Raw genomic sequence first — 21,359 nt, 5'->3', positions numbered from 1 at the left:
AGATAATCTTCAGTGAACTGCTTGAATTTCCCATAGGGGAAAAAAAAAAAATCAGACATTATACTGAGAACTGTTTCACAATATTCACTAAGTAAGTAAAATGGGCTAAGAGTTTCTAAAGAAGGGGTGGAAAGAATATGAGAGATAAAACCCCATGAACAAGTGTTCAGAAGCATTTTGGCAAATGAGAAACTCTAAGTATTATGTGAATAAGAAAACTGGGAATAGAAGAAAAGGAATATCTAAGCAAATGTGATTTATCCCCCAAATCCATGAAAGTTAAAAATGGTTTTAACATTCATGAATCACTCAAGGTAAATAACCTTACCACATTAATAAAATCAAGAAGAAAAATGATCATATCCAAACTCTGGTCTCTGTTTTCTTAATTTAGTAAGACTACAGTTTTCTCTAGAGATCATCCTTCCTGCACAGCAGTTGGAAAGCACCTATAAGCATAAAGCCAGGACTATTCTAGGGCTCACCTCATTTGTTTTCATTTTCTCAAGGATTAAATTTCTGTGCTGCTTTTTGTCTAATGTCCAAAATCTTTGCCTCATATATTTTGCCCATCTAGTCATTTATAAGGGCTTCCCAGGTGGCCACTAGTGGTAAAGAACACGCCAGCCAATGCAGGAGATGGAAGAGATATGGGTTCACCCCTGGGTCTGGAAGATCCTCTGGAGAAGGAAAAGGCAACCCACTCCAGTGTTCTTGCCTGGAGAAGGCCATGGACAGAGGAGCCTGACAGGCTACAGTCCATAGGGTCGCAAAGAGTTGGACACAACTGAAGCGACTTGGCACGCACAGTTATTTGTAGGAGGAATGAATAAGTTTGATCCAAGACACTCTGTCATGACTATATAACTACATTTTTAAAAGATCAGTTTATCTATGGAAGAGATTGTGAAAAAAGAGTTACAGGCAGGAAATAAAGAAGCTATCACAGTAGTCCAAGGGACAGATTATAAATAGCTTGGGTTTGGATAGTAGGAGTGGAATGGAAACAAGTAGACACATTCAGCATATGGCTTCCAACTGGAGTTACAGAACTTGATGTAATAGGTATGGCAAGGGCACCGGGGAGGGCAGGAAAGAAGAATCAAGGGTAATATCTAAGAAGCTGGTGGTGCCTTGACTGTAATAGGATAGTTTTGGGTGATTTGGGAGGAAGGGCTACTCAGTTTTTCCTCTCCTGTTGCTTCTCCAGTCTTTCACTGCCCATTTTCTAATTTCACCGTGCATTTTCTAGCTTTGCCTCACCAAAGTCCAACAAATTATTTGGCAGAATCAGATTCTTGGGCTAGTATGAAGCATGCAGAGAAAGAAAGGAAGAAGCTGTGGTCTCCTTTTATTTAATCCAGTCACACTATTTCAAAGATAGCTGCATTTGTACAAGAAATGAATTCTTAAAGCCCTTGCATATATCAAAAAGATAGGGCTTCCCTGGTAGCTCAGCAGTAAAGAACCTGCCTGCCAATGCAGGAGACACAGGTTCATCCCTGATCTAGGAAGATCCCACATGCCACAGAACAACTAAACCCACATACCACAACTGTTAAGCCTGTGCTCTAGAGCTCAAGAACTGCAATTACTGAGCCCATGAGCCACAACTACTGAAGCCTGAGCACCCTAGAGCCTGTGTTCCACAACAAGAGAAGCCACCACGATAAGCCATCAAAATAAGAAGCCTGAGGACGGCAGCTAAAGAGTAGCCCATGCAGCAACAAAGACCCAGCACAGCCAAAAATAATAAACAAATGAATGATAATAGGTTCATCTTAGATTCTATCCCTAGAGCCATGAACAAACAAAGAAAAAGATACCAGTTGGTATACAGAGTGATAAAACACAAGGATCTCTGGTACAGACAACAACAAAGATCAAACACAATTTTTATAAGGAGAAAATGATCCTCATTCAGTTTCTTGTTAAATAACTGCTTCTTCTATCATCTCTTAAAATTAGTCTTCATCGTCTTGGTAGAAACATACTAAGGTATACTTCAAGCTTAAAATGATTCTACTGCCCTGGGGACAATACTGCCCAGCCCCAAGGCCCAGATGGTCTATAGAGGTTGGCCTCCAACATTCTGAGTTCAAAATTCTACTCCATTAGCTATGGAGGACTGGCCCAAGGGAATACACTTGACCCACGAGGAGCCAATCAAGTTCCCTGGAAGGGGGTAGAATTTAGAACTGGGTGTAGAGATAATAAATTAATCTAAATGAAGAAACTAACATACAAGTGTAACAAGTAAGCTTAAGACTTGGGGTGCAGCAGTAAGGCTTTTTCCTTGTAGGCTAGAAACAGAGAAGGCAGATCAGGAGAGAAAAGGAGAATGAAGCAGATATTAAGAGAGAAGCAGAAATTAAAAGGTAAAGAGACAAAGAAAATCCTGACGTCTTTCCAGTTCCTGATTTCCTCCTCTTCCTGAGTCTTCGAATTGCATGAGACATTCTAGGATCTATTTAAGAACATTTTCCATTTTTGCTCACGTTAACTGAAAATAGCTTCTATTACTTGAAAGCTCTGATTCTTGATTAAAACCTTCTAGGTTATCTTTATACATGTATTTTCTTAGCATTATCTTTCTAATTATACATGGATTTTCTCAGTGTTATCCCTATACCAGTATATTACACTACTATTCTCTTCAATTCAACCACTAAATACACACATTTCTCCTATAACATATTATGAATTGAGCATAGCATGTATTGGATATAAAATAACTTACTAATGTGGGAATAAGATCTGTATTTTATGAAGCCTGATTGGTTCGGGTAGTTTCTGTTGCACTGACAGGAATGTAACCAGATAACCTCCTCCAGCAGGAGGTAGCACAGTATGTATTACAAGGAAAGGTAAAAATCTAAGGAATCAGGAACCTTAGACAATAATATCTTCTGGCTCTTCTGGCCTCTTTGCTTGCCCTATTTCCTACCTGCCTTGCTAGCGTTCTCAGCTAAGAATCTGCTGCTGCTGAAACCACAGTCTGGTCTTTCTTACTTAGTTAGAGCTCTGTGGCTTTCCTGGCCGCTTTAGCCTAACCGCAGCTCTCATTACGCACACTAAGTTGAGACTTCCACGAAAACCTCCTTAGTCCTAAGACAAACGGAAACTGAAAGCAGTTCAGGAAAGCTGAAACGCAGAGCTTGTCCCAAAGCACACTGCCCCACCACTTTTTCTCCAGTGTATCTGCACCCATCCTGAGTACCCATCCTCAGAGGCAGGTTGCCTAGTACGGGTATGGGGGGGTGAAGTGGTTGCCCAGGAATCTATGTAGTAAACAGGAGCAAGATCCTTGCATATCTAAGGTACATACATTCAATTGCTTTTGCTTTTCTCCATCCCCAAATTTCTCATGGCTACAACTGACCTATTACTATGTCATATCTGTCATCGTCTAGCATACTTTACCCAAGATTCACTATCTTAAGTGGAAGGAACAGTAGCATATAAATGGTTAAATCTTGAGCTCTGAAGTGAAAGTGTAAGTGTTAGTCACTCAGTCCTGTCTGACTCTTTGGGACCCTGTGGACTGTAGCCCACCAGGCTCCTCTGTCCTTGGAATTCTCCAGGCAAGAATACTGGAGTGGATTGCCATTCCCTTCTCCAGAGGATCTTCCCGACCCATGGATTGAACCTGGGTCTCCTGCACTGCAGGCAGATTCCTTACCATTTGAGCTACAGGGAAGTTCTCTAGAGAGCCTTCCTGAATTTGAATTCTGGCACTTCTCTTTCTAGCTCTATGGCATTAGACAGGTTCCTTTAACATGTCTGTGCTTCAGTTTTCCTCTGAGTAAAAATACAGGTCGGTAACAATATTCACTTGGAAGAATTGTTATGTAAAGAGCTTCTTGTAATAGTGATTGATACTATAACTCCATTCAGTGACTCTTTTGGTCTCAACCTTCAAAATGAAACTGAGTTTTCCATAACAATATAAAATGAGATATGATAACTGTTTCAGATTATTCACCAGGTAAACATCTTCCTACAGGATTGTTGTTGTTTGCTATGTTGTGCTTTCTATTAAGGCTTAAGAGCATAGGAGACTTCCCTGCTGGTTCAGTGAAGACACTGCATTTCCACAGTAGGGGGCATGGGTTCCATCCCTGGTTGGGGAACTAGGATCCTGCAGCCCTAACAACAGTAGCATTTAATGAATGACCATCTACTATCATGTACTATGTGTCTGGCTCCTAGCTCAGCATTTTACATACATTACTTTAATTAGTTCTCCCAACCACCTTTTCAGGTAGGTGCTATTACTGTCCTCATGCTAGGCTTCTGCTGATATTTAGGGTAAAAGGAAAACAAATTTTAAATATGTTAGTTTTGCTCTTAACTACTGACATTAAGTTGTAAAAGCTGTAGATTCTTTTTTCAATTTGGCAAAGTGGTGGGTTCTTATCTAATTGGAATTTTCTTGTTTGATACATGTTAGTTTAAGAGCTGTAAACAAAGCCAAGTAAATAAATAATAGCTGTTTCAAATGAAGTGTAAGTTATATATGTGCTAAAAATTGTCAGGAATTTTTCATGATTTTCCAAATACTTACAAATTGGATCTTATAATTCAAGCTTTCAAAACAACTTGAATTTAAGTAGACTATTTACTTTGTTCAAGATCTGTTTTTAAAGGAACTCAAGAAAACTTATGAACTTGTATATATTTTCTCTATAAAATTTTAACACTTATCCACACATTATACTGTATACTATTTCACCAGTGAAATACTAATAACGAATTCATGTAAAACATCCTTTTAACCTTTACAGTTACCTGTTAAGAAGGTTCTCCACTTCTAGAACTTCTGCTATAGACTCTTCGTTACCAGAAAGGAGACGAGCTTGAAATTTTCTGTCTTGGAAATCATATAGCATCACAATGATAAGACTGTTCAAATGATCTGGCTACCAAGGGGAAACACAGAGAAGGAATAGAATACAAAGAATATCTAACAGCAGTATTTCCCATTCCATTATTTTTCAAGAGAGCAGGAGTATGACTATTTTCACATCATCTGATTAAACTGGGAGATAGAAAAGGACTGCAAACTAGAAAAAAATTCAGTAAAAAATAAATTTCAAAAAGGACAATTTCTGGCATGTTCACTGAAATGAAAGGGGTAGGATCTCTATTAGAACCTTGGAAGTAGGAAAGAGTTAAGGCTGTGTTTTGAAGAGGTCTTAGCATTAAACAAACTTGTTATTTAAATCCCAAGGCTTATTTTTAGTACTTTCTAAATAACACTCATGTGACAGCTAATTATATAAAAGTTATACACTTACTATTGTGGTACTTGGGAAGATATAGCTGTCTATTAATATAGTTTCCAAAATATCTTGATCTGCAAAACAAAGAAAATGTCTGTTATGAAAACACCAAAGCTGAAAATGAAAACTTTGGAATCAAAATACACTTTAGCCAATATTGCAAAATACTTTTACTTTCATATCCAAAATATACCTTAGTTCTTGATAAAAGACCCAAATTACAATGGCATAATGAAATATTTGTAATCTTTATGAATCCTAGACCCCTGTGACCCAGGCTCCACATGGTGTTGTTGTTGTCTATTGTTTACTTGCTAAGTTGTGTCCGACTCTTTGCAACCCCACAGACTGTAGCCCACCAGGCTCCTCGGCCCATGGGATTTCCCTGGGCAAGAATACTGGAGTGGGCTGGCATGCCCTCCTCCAGGGGATCTCCCAGATGAGGGATCGAACTCACATCTCCTGCGCTGGTAAGTAGATTCTTTACCACTGAGCCACCAGGAAAGCCCAGGCTCCACATGGAATCATAGTCAAAGGAGCATTATCTGAATAGCTGAGGTAGTAATAAAGGAATTTCAATCTTTATATCCTTGAAAAACATTAAAGAAGATCTAATTAATAATGTCTTATCCTTTTATGTACTGTTGAATTCAATTTGCTAACATTTTATTTAGGACTTTTGTTCTATGTGTATGTTCATGAAGGATATTGGTCTATAATTTTCTCTTCATAATATATTTGTCACTGTTGGCCTTATAAAATCAGGGTTATGTTGGCCTTATAAAATTTGTGGGAAATATCCCCTCTTCTTCTAGTTTCTGGAATAATTTGAAGTAAATTGGTGTTATTTCTTATTTAAATATTTGATAAAACTCACTAGTGAAGACACTGATAAGATGACACTTACTCTAAGACCCAAATGACAAGGAGTTACCCGTGTAAAGATCCAGGATGAGACTGCATTCTGGTCACAGGCATAATTACAAAGGTATTAAGTAAAAACATATGGACATATTTTGAAACCTCCACAGGGCACATGAGTTATAATGACTTAACTAAATATACACGTCATATAACAAATGCTTTAATCAGTTAACAGAAAGCTTGTATAGCTTCAATTCATCAGCGTTTGTGGAACACCTCCTACATACACAGTACACATTGGATTTCAGTTTTTATCTAGGGGATGGGAAAACTAATAAGAAGTGACAAATTTGGGAGAACAGACTCCAGTTTTCACAGGAAATCTTTCAGGTATCATTATCCACGTTTTAGTCACCAATTATGGCTGTATTGTACAAGGCAATATCCCCATTTCACTTATGAGGAAAATGAAGTTTATAGATTCACACTCTTAGTACTTGCAAACCAAATCCTATCTACTTCATAGTTTCTCAGCATGGGTCCCAATTTTTGTCATAGAAAATACAGTCATCATAAGAATGAAGGCCTGCTAACACAGGAGACCTGCATAGGCTGTAGAACTTTGAGCAGTGGAGTTACTGGACTCCTAAAAAATAGGAGAGGCAGAATGAAGGAAAAGAAGACAGAACATTTGATTTTGCCAACACTGCATTTTTTCCTTAGAGCTCTTGTCAATTGCGCAGAATGCACTGCCTTTATATATCTACAGTTTAAATAATATTCTCACACAGCAATATGAACATTAATTATGTATACTCTTTGTGTGGGCCATGCATGTGGGATCTTAGTTCCCTGACCAGGGATCAAACAGATGCCCCCTGCATTGGAAGCACAGAATCTTAAACACTGGATCACCAGGTAAGTCTCTAATAATGTGTATTTTAGATAGTGCTTTCTATGTGATACACATTGTTCTAAAATGCTTTCTATATATTAATTCATTTAACCCTCTCAAACAATCCTATGAATTAGGTACCATCATTATCCCCATTTTATAGATTAGGAAATGAGGCACAGGGTGGTTAAGTAATATGTTCAGGGTCACACAGCAAGCGGCAGATCAGGGAGTCAAACCCAGGCAGTGTGATACACAAATGCATTCTCACCACATTATGCTGCCTTTCCTGTACTTACTCTTACAACACACCACACTGGCTAAATAAAACACACTGCTAACGACGGAGTTATCAGGACTTTTTGAAGATTGCAAAATTTACCTATCCTAGTTCAGCACAATAGCTCCAATTATCCCTCATCTCCCACTAATTCAAAACTTCTCTTTAGTCTCTTGAAGGGAACTCAATCCTCATTCCTCATGTTTCCAATGTAGAAGGCCTTCCCTAGAGAAACACTCCTAGACTCTCTCCCTACCTACTCATCACTCTACATGAAAGGAAAATTGAGTTTATTTAGTTAGTGAAATTGGAAGAAAGGATGGGGCATATCTTACTCCTTACCCTTCCACTCTTTGTGTGCCAGTGTTTCTGCAGAAGGTGGGTGTGCATTCTAGACTGCTCTCTGCCATGTGCCTTGTGAGTTGGGTGGAGGGACCTGCATTTCTTCAGCTGTGTCTGGATTAGATGGAAAGTTCTAGTTCTACTTCTAAAGTATTTCACAAGCCTGCCTTGACTGACAATCTAAAGCCATGTCCCTGAACATTTTTTTTCTCTCTCTACTGGTTACAAACTCAGGTGTAAGAAAGTAAATGCTAGTTGCTCAATCATGTCCAACTCTTTGCAATCCTATAGACTGTAGCCCACCAGGCTCCTCTGTCCATGGAATTCTCCAGGCAAGAGTCCTGCAGTGGGCCGCCATTTCCTTCTGCAGGGAATCTTCCCGACCCCAGAGACTGAACCCAGGTCTCTTGAATTGCAGGCAGGTTCTTTACCATTTGAGCCACCAAGGAAGCCCCAGGTGTAAGAGGGGTGCTATTTATAGGACCCCTAAAACTCACACAGTCTGTCTGATCATCCCTCCCATCCTGGAAGAAAGATGGAAGATGTTTCTTCTTTTGTCTTTCCCCCAGGTTCTCCTTCTCTGTTTTTATTATGTGTTCATAGTGTTTCCTTCAGTGATCTACTTTATATAATTCACTTCTAAAACTTACATTTCAAGAATGCCAAGGCTGAAAGGGAATAAGATGGTAGAGTAGAAAGATGTGGATCTCACCTCTCCCCATAAACACACTGAAATAACTTCTATATGTGGAACAATTCCCACAGCAAACTAACTGAAAACTGGCAGAAGAACGGCTATAAAACCAAGTTAGCAAGAAAGAGCTCTACATAACTGGACAGCGGCACTTCCCAATCCAAAAGGGTGAATATCATGGCCCCATTCACTCCACGCCACAGCCTGGAGTGAGACTGGTGCAGAGATTCAGTGTAGCACAATCTTCAGCTCTACCACTCCAAGTGGGGAGCAGACCCCACCCCTGACAGGGCAGTGACAGCCACGGAACGGAGAGGACACCCTGCTTCACATGCAGTACAGGCTCTGGACACCACAATACCAATCATACTCACAACAAGGGGAACAAATAGTAAAATAGAGCTCATCAGTCTGCTAGACCCTGAGTTCAAAAAGGAGATAATAAAACGCTAATGGTATTAAGAGTGTCGATAGAAATGCACATCACCAAACAATGAACTAGAAACTATAAAGATGGACCGATAAAAAATAGACAATATAATTGTCAAGATGAAAAACAAATCTAGAACCAATGAATAGCAGAGTAAATGCCACAGAACAAATAAGTGACTTGGAGGATAGAATCATGGAAATCACTAAATGAGAAGAGCAGACAGAAAGACAATGAAAGAACAAATGCAACATATGAGATCTACGAGATGATTTCAAACATGACAACGGACACATAATAGGTGTTATAGAAAGAAAAGAGAACAACAATTGAAAGTGCATTTGAAGAAGCTATGGATGAAAACTTCCAAATCCTAAAGAAGAAAACAGATACCAAGTACAAGAAGGACAGAAGGTCCCAAACAAGATGAACCCAAAGAGACCCATACCAAGACATATCATAATTAAAATGATGAATTTATTTTATCTTATTTGGCTGTGCCACATAGCTCGCAGGATCTCAGTTCCCCAACCAGAGATTAAACCCAGGCCACAGCAGTAAAAGTGCCAAGTCCTAAAAACTCAACTGCCAGGGAATTCCCTAAAACGACAAATTTAAAGATAAAGAAAGAATTCTAAAGATAGCAAGAGGAAAACAAAGAGTCAGTTATAAGGGAACCCCATTATCACTATCAGTAGATTTCTCTGCAGAAAACCCTGAAGGTCAGAAATGAGTGGCATGATAGATTCAAAGTGCTGAAAGGGAAAAACCTGCAAGCTAGGATACTCTACCCAGCAAGATTATCATTTAAAATAGAAGAGAAGTTTCTCACAAGCAAAAACTAAAAGAATTCAGCAATATTAAACCTACCCACATTCAGAAAACTAAGATCATGGCATCTCGTCCCATTACTTCATGGGAAATAAATGGGGAAACAGTGGAAACAGTGTCAGACTTTATTTTTTTGGTCTCCAAAATCGCTGCAGATGGTGACTACAGTCATGAAATTAAAAGACGCTTACTCCTTGGAAGGAAAGTTATGACCAACCTAGATGGCATATTCAAAAGTAGAGACATTACTTTGCCAACAAATGTCCGTCTAGACAAGGCTATGGTTTTTCCAGTAGTCATGTATGGATGTGAGAGTTGGACTGTGAGAAAAGGGAACCCCATTTCCCTTTTGATGCTTTTGAACTGTGGTGTTGGAGAAGACTCTTGAGAGTCCCTTGGACTGCAAGGAGATCCAACCAGTCCATTCTAAAGGAGATTAGTCCTGGGTGTTCTTTGGAAGGAATGATGCTGAAGCTGAAACTCTAGTACTCTGGCCACCTCATGTGAAGAGTTGACTCACTGGAAAAGACTCTGATGCTGGGAAGGATTGGGGGCAGGAGGAGAAGGGGACGACAGAGGATGAGATGGCTGGATGGCATCACTGACTCAATGGACATGAGTCCGAGTGAACTCCAGGAGGCGGTGATGGACAGGGAGGCCTGGCGTGCTGCAAATTCATGGAGTCGCAGAGTTGGACACAATTGAGCAACTGAACTGAACTGAAAAGAAATATTGAAGGATATTCTCTAAGAAAAGAAACAAAGAATTTATAGGACAAGGAAAAACACAATAGGATAGGCAAATATATAAAAGGATTGATCATCACTTCAGTTCAGTTGTTCTGTCATGTCCAACTCTTTGCGACCTCATGGATTGCAGCACGCCAGGCTTCCCTGTCCATCACCAACTCCCGAAGCCTACTCAAACTCATGTCCCTCATGTCGGTGATGCCATCCAACCATCTCATCCTCTGTTGTCCCCTTCTCCTCCCACCTTCAATCTTTCCCAGTATCAAGGTCTTTTCCAATGAATCAGTTCTTCACATCAGGTGGCCAAAGTACTGGAGTTTCAGCTTCAGCATCAGTCCTTCCAATGAATATTCAGGACTGATTTCTTTAGGATGGACTGGTTGGATCTCCTTGCAGTCCAAGGCACTCTTAAGAGTCTTCTCCAACACCACAGTTCAAAAGCATCAATTCTTCAGTGCTCAGCTTTCTTTGTAGTACAACTCTCACATCCATACATGACTACTGGAAAAACCATAGCTTTGACTAGACGGACCTTTTTTGGTAAAGTGATGTCTCTGCTTTTTAATACGCTGTCTAGGTTGGTCATAGCTTTTCTTCCAAGGAGCAAGCATCTTTTAATTTCATGGCTGCAGTCACCATCTGCAGTGATTTTGGAGGGTACATAGATCAAAACAGAATCAAAAATTGTAAAAAAAAAAAAAAGTTATAACTACAATTAACAGTTAAAGGATATGCATAACGATGTAAAATAGGACATCAAAATCACAAAACGTGGGCGATGGCAGTATGTAGATCTTTTACAGTGTGTTTCAAATTGGATGACTATCATCTTAAAGCCAGGAGATATAGCTTTGAGTTAACGTACTTGAGCTCCATGATAACCACAAATCAAAAATATACAACAGTGTATTTGAAAAGAATATAAAGGAAATCAAGCATACCACAAAAGAAAATTATCAAACCACAAAAGGAAAAAGAAACAAACAAACAAAAGAAACAGAACTACACGAACTGAAAAACAAGGATTATATGGCAATTGGTACACACATACCCAGTATTACCTCAAATGTCAATGGACTAATGCTTCAATCAAAAGACACACAGTGGCAGATTGAATGGAAAGACAAAACAAAACCAAGAACCTGCAATATGCTGCCTATATGAGACTCACTTCAGGGTGAAAGACATACACAGACCAAAAAGGAAGAGATAAAAAATAGATAGCTCAAGAAAACGGAAAACAATAAGGAAGCAGGGGTAGCCATATTCACATCAGACAAAATAGATTTTAAAACAAAGCCCATAAAGAAAAGCAAAGAAGGGCATTATATAATGATAAAGGGATCAGTGCAAGAAGATAACATGCTTGTTAACATAAATGCCTCCAATAGAGAAGCACCTAAATATACATTAAAAAGAAATACTAACAGACATAAAGGGAGAAACTAACAATAATACAATAATAATAGACCTTAACACTCCATGACGATAATACAATAATAAAGGACCTTAACACCCCACTGACATCAATAGACAGATTATTCAGAGAAAAAACTCAGTAAGGCAACAGAGGTTCTAAATGACACAGTCATTTGAACTTAACTGATATCTACAAAACACTATATCCAAAAAACCAGAAGACAGATTCTTTTCAAGGACACATGGAACATTATCTAGAATAGATCACATACTAAGTCGTAAAACAAGACTCAATGAATTTAAAAGGGTAGAAACTATTTCAAGCAGCTTTTATGACCGAAATTCTATGAAACCAGAAATCAATCACAGGAAGAAAAATTGAAAAAAAATGAACATATGGAAACTAAACAACATGCTACTAAAAACCCAATGAGTTCAACAATGAAATTAAGACTTCCTTGATGGTCCAATTGTTGAGAATCTGCTTCTAGTGCAGGGAGCGTGGGTTCAATCCTTGGTCAGGGAACTAAGATCCCACATGCCACAGAGCAACTAAGGTTTTGAGCCACAACTAGAGAGTCTGTGTGCCACACAAAAGTTCCCCATGATGCAATGAAGATCCTGCATGCAGCAACAAAGACCCAACACAGCCAAATAAACAAATCAAAATGTATTCAAACTGGAAGGGAAGCAGTAAAACTGTCACTATTTGGATATAATATGATATTCTACATGGAGAACCCTAGAGTCTTCACACAAAAACTATTACAATTAATAAATGAATTCAGCAAGGTAGCCAAATATATAAATTTATTGTAGTTCTTTACACGATGAAAAAGAAAGGTTCTTTTTAAAAAGTTATCTCATTTATTGCATTAAAAACAGCCAGGAATAAACTTAAACAAGGAGGTGAAAGACCTATACATTGAAAATTACAAACACTGATAAAGGAAACTGAAGATAATTCAAAGACATAGAATGATAGTCCATGCTCTTGGATTGGAAGAATTAGTATTGCTAAAGTAAGTGGTCAGTCTACCTAAAGCACTGCACAGATTTAATGCAATCCCTATCAAAATACCCATGACATTTTTAAAGAACTAGAACAAATAATCCTAAAATGTATATGGAACCACAAAAGGCCCAGAACTGCCAAAGCAATCCTAAGGAAAAAGAACAAAGCTGAAGGTATATCCCTACCAGATTTCAGACTATACTACAAAACCACAGTAACCAAAGTAGCATAGTATTAGCACAAAAACAGACATAAAGATAAGTGGAATGGAATAGACAATCCAGAAATAAACCCACATACCTACTGTCAGCTCATCTAAGCTGACAAAGGCAAGACTATACAATGGAGAAAAGACAGCCTCTTCAGCAAGCAGTGTTAGAAAAACTGGACAGCTATTTCTATCAATAAAATTACAGCACCATCCATAAAAATAAATTCAAAATGGCTTAAAGACCTAAATACCACACATGACACCATAAAACTCCTAAAAGAGAACTAAGACAAAACATTTTTGGACATAAAACGTAGCAATATTTTCTTAAGTCAATCTCCCCAGGCCAAAAAAAAGAAATGAGACCTAACTGGTCAAAAGCTTTTGTACAGCAAAGGAAACCATTCACCAAACAAAAACACAACCTATGGAATGGGAGAAAAGATTTGTAAAAAATGTGACCAGCAAGGGCTTCATATTCAAAATATACAAAGAGCTCATACAACAGGTAGCAAAAAAACAAACAACCCAATCAAAACAGGGCAGAAGACCTAAATAGACATTTCTCCAAAGAAGATATACAGATGGCCAACAGGCACACGAAAAGATGCTCAACTTCACTAATCATTACAGAAATGCAAATCAAACTACAATAAGATATCACCTCACATCAGTCAGAATGACTATCATCAAAAAGTCTACACATTACAAATGCTGGAGAGGGTGTGGAGAAAAGGGAACCCTTGTATACTATTGGTGGGAATGCAAATTGTTGTAGCCACTATTGAAAATCATACGGAGGCTCCTTAAAAAAAAAAATTCATATCGTCAGTAATCCCACTCCTGGGTATATATTCAGAAAGGGCAAAAACTCTAATTCAAAATGATACATGCACTCCAGGGACCTCTCTGGTATCCAATGGCTAAGACTCTGTGCTCCCAATACAGGGAGCCTGGGTTTGATCCCTGGTCAGGGAACTAGATCCCACATGTCACAACTAAGAAGAGTTCACATGCCGCAACAAATTTCAAAGATCCCACATGCCAAAACTAACACCCAGCTCAATCAAACAAATAAATAAAAGTTTTTAACATTTTAAAAAAAATACACACACTTCAATGTTCACAGCAGCACTATTTACAACAGCCAAGACATGGAAAGAACCCAAGTGCCCATCAATAGATGACTGACTTAAGATGTGGAATATATATATTTATATATATACACAACAGAATATTACTGTCATAAAAAAGAATGAATGTTACTGCCATTTGCACCAACATGGATGGAACTATAGAACACTATACTTAGTGAAGTCAGAGAAATACAAATAAGCTATCACTTATATGTAGAATTTAAAAATAATGCAAATAAATCTATATACAAAACTGAAACAGAATCACATAGAAAACAAACTTACGGTTACTAAAGGGGAAAGAAAGGAAAGGAGGGACAAAATAGGAATATGGGAGTAACAGGGATTAACTACTATAAATAAAATAGATAAGTTACAAAATTAATTGTATAGCATAGGAAACTATACTCAATATCTTGTAATAACCTCTAATGGAATATAATCTGAAAAAATCAGTAACTGAGTAATTTAGCTGTAACCTGAAACTAACAGGATATTGTAAACCAACTATACTTCAATTTTAAAAAGAATAATTATAAATATAAGCACATGGGGTTTTTGTATCCATGGAAGGAGGGAAATTTGACAACCTTCATTCATGTTGTCAAACATTGTTGCTAGGAGAATTAAGTACTGTCCCTAAGACTCCTTTGAGAAAGGACAATAGAAAGCTTGTACCTGGTCTCTTCTGAACTTTGTCCTGTGTACATTTTTCCAGTGCTGACCTTAATCTTAATCCTTTCATTGTAATAAACTGTAACTATGAATATAACAGCTTTGCTGGGTTCTGTGAGTACTTCTAATGAATCACTGAACCTGAGGGTGATCTTAGGGATCCATGACTACAGTTAGTGATTCCCAAAGCCATAACTCAATTATACATTAAGTATTTGCCAGGTTTTTCACTGACAGGTTACATGAATCTAAAATAACCAGATTACTGACATAACCAGTTCCTTGGACTGAGAGGTCACCAATAAGAGGTAGGAGAAAGAATTAAGCCAGAAATAAGATCAATATTCAGAAAACTAAGATTATGGCATCCGGTCCCATCACTTCATGGCAAATAGATGGGGAAACAGTGGAAACAGTGTCAGACTTTATTTTGGGGGGGCTCCAAAATCACTGCAGATGGTGACTGCAGCCATGAAATTAAAAGACACTTATTCCTTGGAAGGAAAGTTATGACCAACCTAGATAGCATACTCTAAAGCAGAGACATTACTCTGTCACCAACGGTCCATCTAGTCAAGGCTATGGTTTTTCCAGTAATCGTGTATGGATGTAAGAGTTGGACTATAAAGAAAGCTGAGCACAGAATTGATGCTTTTGAACTGTGGTGTTGGAGAAGACTCTTGAGAGTCCCTTGGACTGCAAGGAGATCCAAACAGTCCACCCTAAAGGAGATCAGTCCTGGGTGTTCACTGGAAGGACGGATGTTGAAGCCGAAACTCCAATACTTTGGCCACCTGATGCAAAGAGCTGACTCATTGGAAAAGACTCTGATCCTGGGAAAGATTGAGGGCAAGAGGAGAAGGGGACAACAGAGGATGAGATGGTCAGATACATCACCGACTCAATGGACATGAGTTTGGGTCAACTCCAGGAGTTGGTGACAGACAGAGGCCTGAAGTGCTGTGGTTCATGGGGTCGCAAAGAGTTAGATACAACTGAGCAACTGAACTGAACTGATGAGCAATAATTTCAGGAATACCTTCTTCCTCAATTTTTTTTCTTAATGGGTTATTCATTAATTTATTTTTTAAGAAATCATTTTGCCAGTTTTTCTTCTGTTTTAATATTTGGTAGTCATTGAAACATCCAGAGATTCTTTGAAAAATAAATTAGCTTCTAATACTCTACTTCTCTGACATAAGTCAAACTTAATAGGAATAGATTATTCTTCATTACCTTCTTTAGTAGAAAAATGACCTTGCATCTTATTTAGCAGAGTAAGAAAAGGGGTTATCATTTCAAAAATCATTATTCTGAACCCTTTAAACAATTAATCAGAAAAACACACTCTCTGCCTTGAAAGAGCTTCTACACAAAGGACATCAACAAAAGGGCAAATAATAAAACTAGAAATCATAAAAAATAAAAAAGATGATTATTACCCAAGCTCTCTTTAGTTTGTGCATTAACCTTTTCACCTTTACTGTTCCTATAAAACCTTACAGAAGAAATCCTGAGTTTTCTTTCCTGAACCATGATTCCCTGAACCTATGCTATATAAGCCAGATGTTGAGTTTATAAAATATTACATGTGAACATATTGAAAGAACACTGATAATACATAAGACAAAAGTAAAATATATAAAAACTTCCAATATTTTAAAGCAAAATATCAGGCTCTTAATTACCTTGGAAATCCACTGCGTTTAGGAATTCTAGCTTCATCCCATATGAATATTCGGAAATTATTCAGATGATAATTTAAAGCAAGATATTATTATCATTAAGAAGAAAACAACAGCTGTACCAAGTAAACAACCAAAGCCATCTCATCTTAGAATTTGAACTTATGAACATTTCAAGGAAAAGTAGGTTTATAAAGGCCTATGATGAAAATGAAAGAGAGTGAAAAAGTTGGCTTAAAATTCAACATTCAAAAAACCAAAATCATGGCATCCAGTCCCATCACTTCACAGCAAACAGATGGGGAAACAGTGACAGGCTTTTTCTTATGCTCAAAAATCACTGCAGATGGTGACTGCAGCCATGAAATTAAAAGATGCTTGCTCCTTGGAAGAAAAGCTATGACCAACCTAGACAGCATGTTAAAAAGCAGAGACATTACTTTGCCAACAAAGGTCCGTCTAGTCAAAACTATGGTTTTTCCAGTAGTCATGTATGGATGTGAGAGTTGGACCATAAAGAAGGATGAGTCCCGAAGAACTGATGCTTTTGAACTGTGGTGTTGGAAAAGATTCTTGAGAGCTCCTTGGACTGCAAGGAGATCCAACCAGTCAATCCTAAAAGAAATCAGTCCTGAATACTCACTGGAAGGATTCATACTGAAGCTAAAGCGCCAATATTTTGGCCACCTGATGTGAAGAGCTGACTCACTGGAAAAGACCCTGATGCTGGGAAAGACTGAAGCCAGGAGGAGAAGGGGATGACAAGGGATGAGATGGTTGGATGGCATCACCGACTCAATGGACATGAGTTTGAGCAGACTCCAGGAGATAGTAACGGACAGGGAAGCCTGGCATATTGAAGTCCATGGGGCCGCAAAGAGTCGGACACAACTGAGAGATTGAACAACAAATGACAATAATTTATCTAAATGGAATCTGGGTTATTAAAAAATGTCAGTCACAAGACACTTTCATAAAACAGAAATAAAGATTGAGAGAAAGAAAATGATAATCTACCATACACATTACTACAACATGACCATCTAATCAATGGATTAATTTTACAAAGAATAATCTCAGGCTTTTATTACTGATTTCTAAAGGCAATCCATTCCAGTATTCTCGCCTGAAAAATCCCTTGGACAGAGGAGCCTGGCGGGCTATAGACCACAGGGTCACAAAGAGTTGGACATGACTGAGCAATTAAGCACACACAGCACACACAAAGGTAAGATTCAATACTCTATCAGGAAAAAATTGTCTATAATACAGTTTGGGCATTAACATTAAATATCAATTAACTGACACAGATGCCTAATGTGTATCTCACTATTGCAAGGAAAAAATCTTCAATGTTAATTTGACTCGTGATTTAAAGTACCAACACTCTGGTTGGTCTTTAAATCTAAGTTTTAAAAAAGAAGAGGAGGGAAGGGATGAAATAGAATCTGAAAGTTTAAACTGGAGGAGGGAAAAATGGCTAAGACAGATTTAAAAAAAAAAGATCACAAGCAGAAACTAAAGAAATGAAACTCAAAGAGAAGCTGCCTCTGAACATCACACAAATTTTTCTCTGTGATGACAAATTCCTGGCTTCAGAACTGAGCTACATCATGTCTGTAGACAACCAAAAACATACATTTATAGCTGAGTAATTAATGGGACATTTTAATTCAACTGAGCAATTGTTAACCACCTCTCAGCAAGGATGTGCAAGGCCCAGTATTAACAGTAAGTAAATGATGCATGTAATGCCCTTTCTAGGTGTCTCTTTAGGAAGTTTTATCATTTTAGCCATGCTGGTAATACTCCAAACATTTCTGGAACTTCTTCGGAACTTCTTTTCAGTCAGTATACAAATCAATACAAACTTTACAGTTTATATTGTATTATAGTTGATGGCTAGTACTAAAACCTGTCTCCAGGCCCTTTGACTACTCTCATAGGAAAAATATTTGGTTTTGTTCTGGAATCAACTCCATTCTCAGAAGTTGATAATTACCCACCATCGAGGAAATCTGCAACATTACACCTCAAATCCTGGAGGCAGATTAAAAGGGATTTCTACAAAAATTTGGAAGAATAAATTTACAAGCTTCCCAAAGTAAACAAAAAAAAATGGCAGTGAATAGGATCATCTTAATTTTGACCCACCTAAGCACAGGGAAATCTACAGTGGGAAACATATCTGACTGTTTTGCTGGAAACTCTCCTTAAAGCCTTGACATCTGCAACTGACCAAAGATATTCAGAAGCCTAAAAACAAAACCTGGTGTATGTGTGTGAGGGTGCGAGGAGGTTCGATGGACCTCACAAATTCTCTCATTATTCTCTTTTAGTGCTGTCAAAACTGGTACTACTCACACTTAAGTGCACTGAAAGCCAGCTCATAGGACAAACGCTGAAAGGATTCATCCTCGGATTCGGTTGAGGACGGCAAGGGCTTATTTCCATACTTTATTAAGGCTTTCTCTGGTGACTTTTCGAGTCTAGTGCCCTGAAAAATGTTCGCTGCCAGAATGTAAACGGAGTCCGGATAGCCAGTTTTTTCGGGTGAACCAGTTGAGCTGTTTTCGCCGCAGGCTGGGTCACCTGACAGAGCCAGCGAAGAGAGTTGGGAGATCTCAGCGGTTGTTTCTTCCAAAAACTCCAGTTCATTTGCGGAGTTAAACATGTTTGCCCCCCTGACTGTCCTAGGTAACTCAAGCTTGAATTACAATTCAGATGTTCCGGGAAATGGTTTTCCTTGTTCAAGCATCGTCTGTGAAAATAAAAAGATTATCCTGGTTAAACCACTATTTCCGCAGGACCACACTTGGTGACCCACCTCGTGTGGCCCTAGAGAGCCAGCGGTGGCATTCCCTGGCTGCCCCGAGCATCCCTTACTTCAAGCCGGGAAACCTCCACACACTCGCAAAGGGAGAGGGGTGGAGACGGCTCCGAATGGCCTCCGAAGCTACCAGACCTTAACCGAGGCCCGTTTTGGTGCAGAGCTCCCCCAAGAGCCGCACCTGCGGCCCCTGGGGCGCTCCTTTCACTGGCTCCCGCGAGTCCTCCCTTACCCCAGAGGGCGGATGTTCCCCGGGGCTTTAGGAACAGAGACGCGGCAGCCGCAGCACTTTAGGCCCGGGTGGCTGGAATCTTACACAGTGCCCTCGGGGGCCCCGGGACTGCAGGGCTGCCGCGGCGGTCCGCGCAGGCAGTTTGGTTCAAATGAGCTTCTCCCACCCGCCGGGGTCGGGGCAGGGGGGTCGCGACCCCCTGCTCTCGCTTCGCTCGGGTTCCTGAGGGAGGATGCGCCTCAGGGCTCCGCCCGCCAGCACGGTAGTCTTCACGAATGCGGCAGCTGAGCCGGGTAGAGCACGAGGCCGGTGGGCCCGCCGGCTCCGGCCGCGGAAAGGTAGGCCTCCCCTGTCTGCGGCAGTCAGCCGGCCCAGGACCGGGGTCTCCGTGGCAACCAAGGGTGCGATGAGGGGGGAGGGAACGCTGCCAGAGGGCAGTTCCCGCGGGATTTGGCCAGCGCTTCCTTTTCTTCTTGAGTTGCTCCTCCTCTCTCACCCCGGACACCTGTGCCAGCCCCGCCTCACGTTGAAGGCCCCTGCATAATTGGACTGCGCAGCCCTGAAGATCCTCGACTTCCCCAGGGTCACAAGTGACCCTTCTTCTCCAACTTGTCACCTGTGATCTCCTTGAAAGCAAGAATTTTGTATTGCTGACAACACCTAGTTTAGCGGATTAGCGGGCACGCAGGAAATGTTAAAACAGCTCAGTGTAGAACTATTGAAGAAAAGAAAAGGTAAAAAAAACAGACAAGTTGACTGTATTTCCACGCTTTTTAGAACAATAGATACCACAGATACCACATTAGATGGACCCTTCCAGGAATGACTGTGCTGCGCTTAGTCGTAGTGGACTCTTTGTGACCCCACGGACTGTAGTCCTCCACGCTCCTCTGTCCATGGAATTTTCCAGGCTAGAATACTGTACTGGAGTGAGTTGCCATTTCCTTGTCCAGAGGATCTTCCCAATCCAGGGATGGAACCTCCGCCCCGTCTTCCGTTTTCCTAAACTGCAAGCAGATTCTTTACCCGTTGAGCCACGGGTGAAGCCTTCCAGGGCAAGCTGTATAAAGATCTTTGCCAGCTTCCTTCCCAGGAGCTGCCTGAAAAGAAAGATGTTGCTGAAATAGGCCTACAAACAAGCAAATTCACACCCCTTAAAGTATAGAATGGCTCTGGGGATGTATATGAACTTCCCCCAAAGGGTTTTAATATGGCTACTTTAATTTTTGAGTGTCCTGGAGAGAAGTCTGCATCCTAACTCATCAAAGAAAAACCAGCTGTGCTCAAGTTTTAAAGGTAGTGGAAAAATACTTTAATTTCTAGAATAAAAACCAACTGACTGAGATTTAAGTTTATGTGCATCTTAAGCTTTTCATTGATTGCCTGTTAACCTGTCTCCAAAGTGCAAGTTCTAAAACTGGAGAAAAAGAAAAGGTTGCATTTTTCCTCTACTGTATACCATTTGTGTTGCTGCTTTGAAACTTCTCCAACAGACTTCAATAGGTCTAATTTTTGAGAGCTTCAATAGCTCTCAAATTTTTCTTACAGTACGATTCAATGAACAAATGCAAATATGAATATATAAAGATCATGTGATGAGTAACATGTATGTACTTCACATTTCTTGCCTGGTTTAGAAAAGTCCTAGGTTTTAAAACAGAAATGGGCATTGGATTGTGCATCTTGACAAATTACATTTCAAGTTTTAAGTGAAAACAATTATGAAATCATTTAAAAAATAAGATTTTATTTTATTGAAAATAAAATAGATGCTAATATCTACTTA

General features: G+C 39.4%; 1 protein-coding gene and 1 long non-coding RNA gene across 4 annotated transcripts in view; one reads left to right on the top strand and one right to left on the bottom strand.

The window, feature by feature from the left end:
* NSUN7 (NOP2/Sun RNA methyltransferase family member 7) overlaps window positions 1–20,091 on the bottom strand; it is a 48,741-nt gene extending 28,650 nt beyond the window's left edge. Inside the window, exons 1-4 of one of the 2 annotated variants that reach the window (XM_069593945.1) lie at window positions 19,658–20,091; window positions 18,876–19,272; window positions 5,301–5,359; window positions 4,792–4,922 (exon numbers count right to left, since the gene is read on the bottom strand). In XM_069593945.1, the coding sequence (XP_069450046.1) occupies window positions 4,792–4,922; window positions 5,301–5,359; window positions 18,876–19,185 (500 nt within the window). In that variant the 5' untranslated portion in view covers window positions 19,186–19,272; window positions 19,658–20,091. Of the gene's footprint in view, window positions 1–4,791; window positions 4,923–5,300; window positions 5,360–18,875; window positions 19,273–19,573 lie in introns of both variants that reach the window. The other variant, XM_069593944.1, reaches the window with a different exon arrangement.
* LOC138442507 (uncharacterized) overlaps window positions 19,603–21,359 on the top strand; it is a 73,902-nt gene continuing 72,145 nt past the window's right edge. Inside the window, exon 1 of one of the 2 annotated variants that reach the window (XR_011257757.1) lies at window positions 19,603–19,911. This is a non-coding gene — a long non-coding RNA (uncharacterized lncRNA). The remainder of the gene's footprint in view (window positions 19,912–21,359) is intronic. The other variant, XR_011257758.1, reaches the window with a different exon arrangement.

Source organism: Ovis canadensis, chromosome 6 (assembly GCF_042477335.2).
Source record: "Ovis canadensis isolate MfBH-ARS-UI-01 breed Bighorn chromosome 6, ARS-UI_OviCan_v2, whole genome shotgun sequence".
In the NCBI taxonomy this organism is placed as follows: Eukaryota; Metazoa; Chordata; class Mammalia; order Artiodactyla; family Bovidae; genus Ovis; species Ovis canadensis.
The sequence above is the reverse complement of the archived record's forward strand: the minus strand, read 5'-3'. Positions and strand labels throughout refer to the sequence as shown.